The sequence below is a fragment of the Octopus bimaculoides genome, chromosome 3 (genome assembly GCF_001194135.2).
Source record: "Octopus bimaculoides isolate UCB-OBI-ISO-001 chromosome 3, ASM119413v2, whole genome shotgun sequence".
Lineage (NCBI taxonomy): Eukaryota > Metazoa > Mollusca > Cephalopoda > Octopoda > Octopodidae > Octopus > Octopus bimaculoides.
Genome location: NC_068983.1, coordinates 43890556 through 43891785, shown reverse-complemented (window position 1 = coordinate 43891785; position 1230 = coordinate 43890556). Strand labels below are relative to the sequence as shown.

The 1230-nt window shown below is 37.9% G+C and overlaps 1 protein-coding gene across 1 annotated transcript in view; it reads left to right on the top strand.

Moving 5' to 3' along the window:
• Positions 1 to 210: 210 nt before the first annotated feature.
• LOC106869730 (uncharacterized) overlaps positions 211 to 1230 on the top strand; it is a 40245-nt gene continuing 39225 nt past the window's right edge. The window contains exon 1 of the mRNA XM_014915585.2: positions 211 to 699. Within this exon, the coding sequence (XP_014771071.1) occupies positions 642 to 699 (58 nt within the window). The 5' untranslated portion in view covers positions 211 to 641. The remainder of the gene's footprint in view (positions 700 to 1230) is intronic.

The window sequence follows — 1230 nt, the reverse complement described above, 5'->3', positions numbered from 1 at the left end:
ATTTATTTGTGTGTATGTACGCACGGCTCGAATACTCACTCACACAAAATTCTTATACATGTGCGTGACAAAAGAAACACCTCTCGTTAAACCATCACAGATTATCTCTAAGGTAACAACAACTAAAACGGCAGCAGCAGTATTAAATAACTAACGACATTAATGTGTACACGTATATGTGTGTGTGAGAGAGAGAGAGAGAGAGTACGTGTGTTCATTTAACTGCGCCAGTAGCGAGGTAAAAAGCAAGCAGGGGTGCTAGCATGAACAGGGTAGGCAAGACGGCATCACAACAAACCAACCAGCGTGTCTATATCCCGCACCCCCCACACTACGTCTCATTACCATACGAGCTACAACAACAATAAGAAAAAACTATCACAACTACAGCAACTCCACTGCGTAAGCTAGTCATTCGTTGAAATAATGTTAAGGAGCTGAAAGCTCATAGTTTTCTTTCTGCACTACATTTTAAAACTAAAAACAAAACAGTTATCGTATATATATATATAAACAAAAAGACATTGCTGTATTTGTCTAACTTGACAACAATTAATTTAACTAAAGGGCTTTCCGCTCTCTGCCTTTAAAAAAATATAAGGAAAACAATATCTTAAACTGGGTTTTTGTACTCTGTAAGAATGGATTACCGAAATTTGAGTTTCTGTGTAACTCTCCTTATTGCACTTTTTACGTCGAGTAAGTATTATTATTATTATTATTATTATTATTATTGCTATTTTTGTATACTCGTCATTGTTCAACTTGTCCCTTGTATTGTATTGTATTGTATTGTATTGTCCCTATTTGTTTTGTGTTCGGCCCTTGTTATAATTATTATAATCATTATTAAGGGCGCCGAGCTGGCAGAAACGTTAGCACGCTGGACGAAATGCTTAGCGGTATTTCAAGGTGTTTTGTACCATTCTATGTTTAGCCCCCTGTGGGCAATAAAGAAATTGGTATTTCGTCTGCCGCTACGTTCTGAGTTCAAATTCCGCCGAGGTCGACTTTACCTTTCATCCTTTCGGGTTCAGGGGTCGATAAATTAAGTACCAGTGAAACACTGGGGTCAATGTAATCGACTAGTCCCCTCCCCCCCAAATTTCAGGCCTCGTGCCTATAGCAGAAAGGATTATTATTATTATTATTGGATAAAATATCTTGTGCTTTTTTAAAATCAGATTCTTGACGTTCCGAGTTCAAATCCCGCTGAAGACGGCTTTGCTT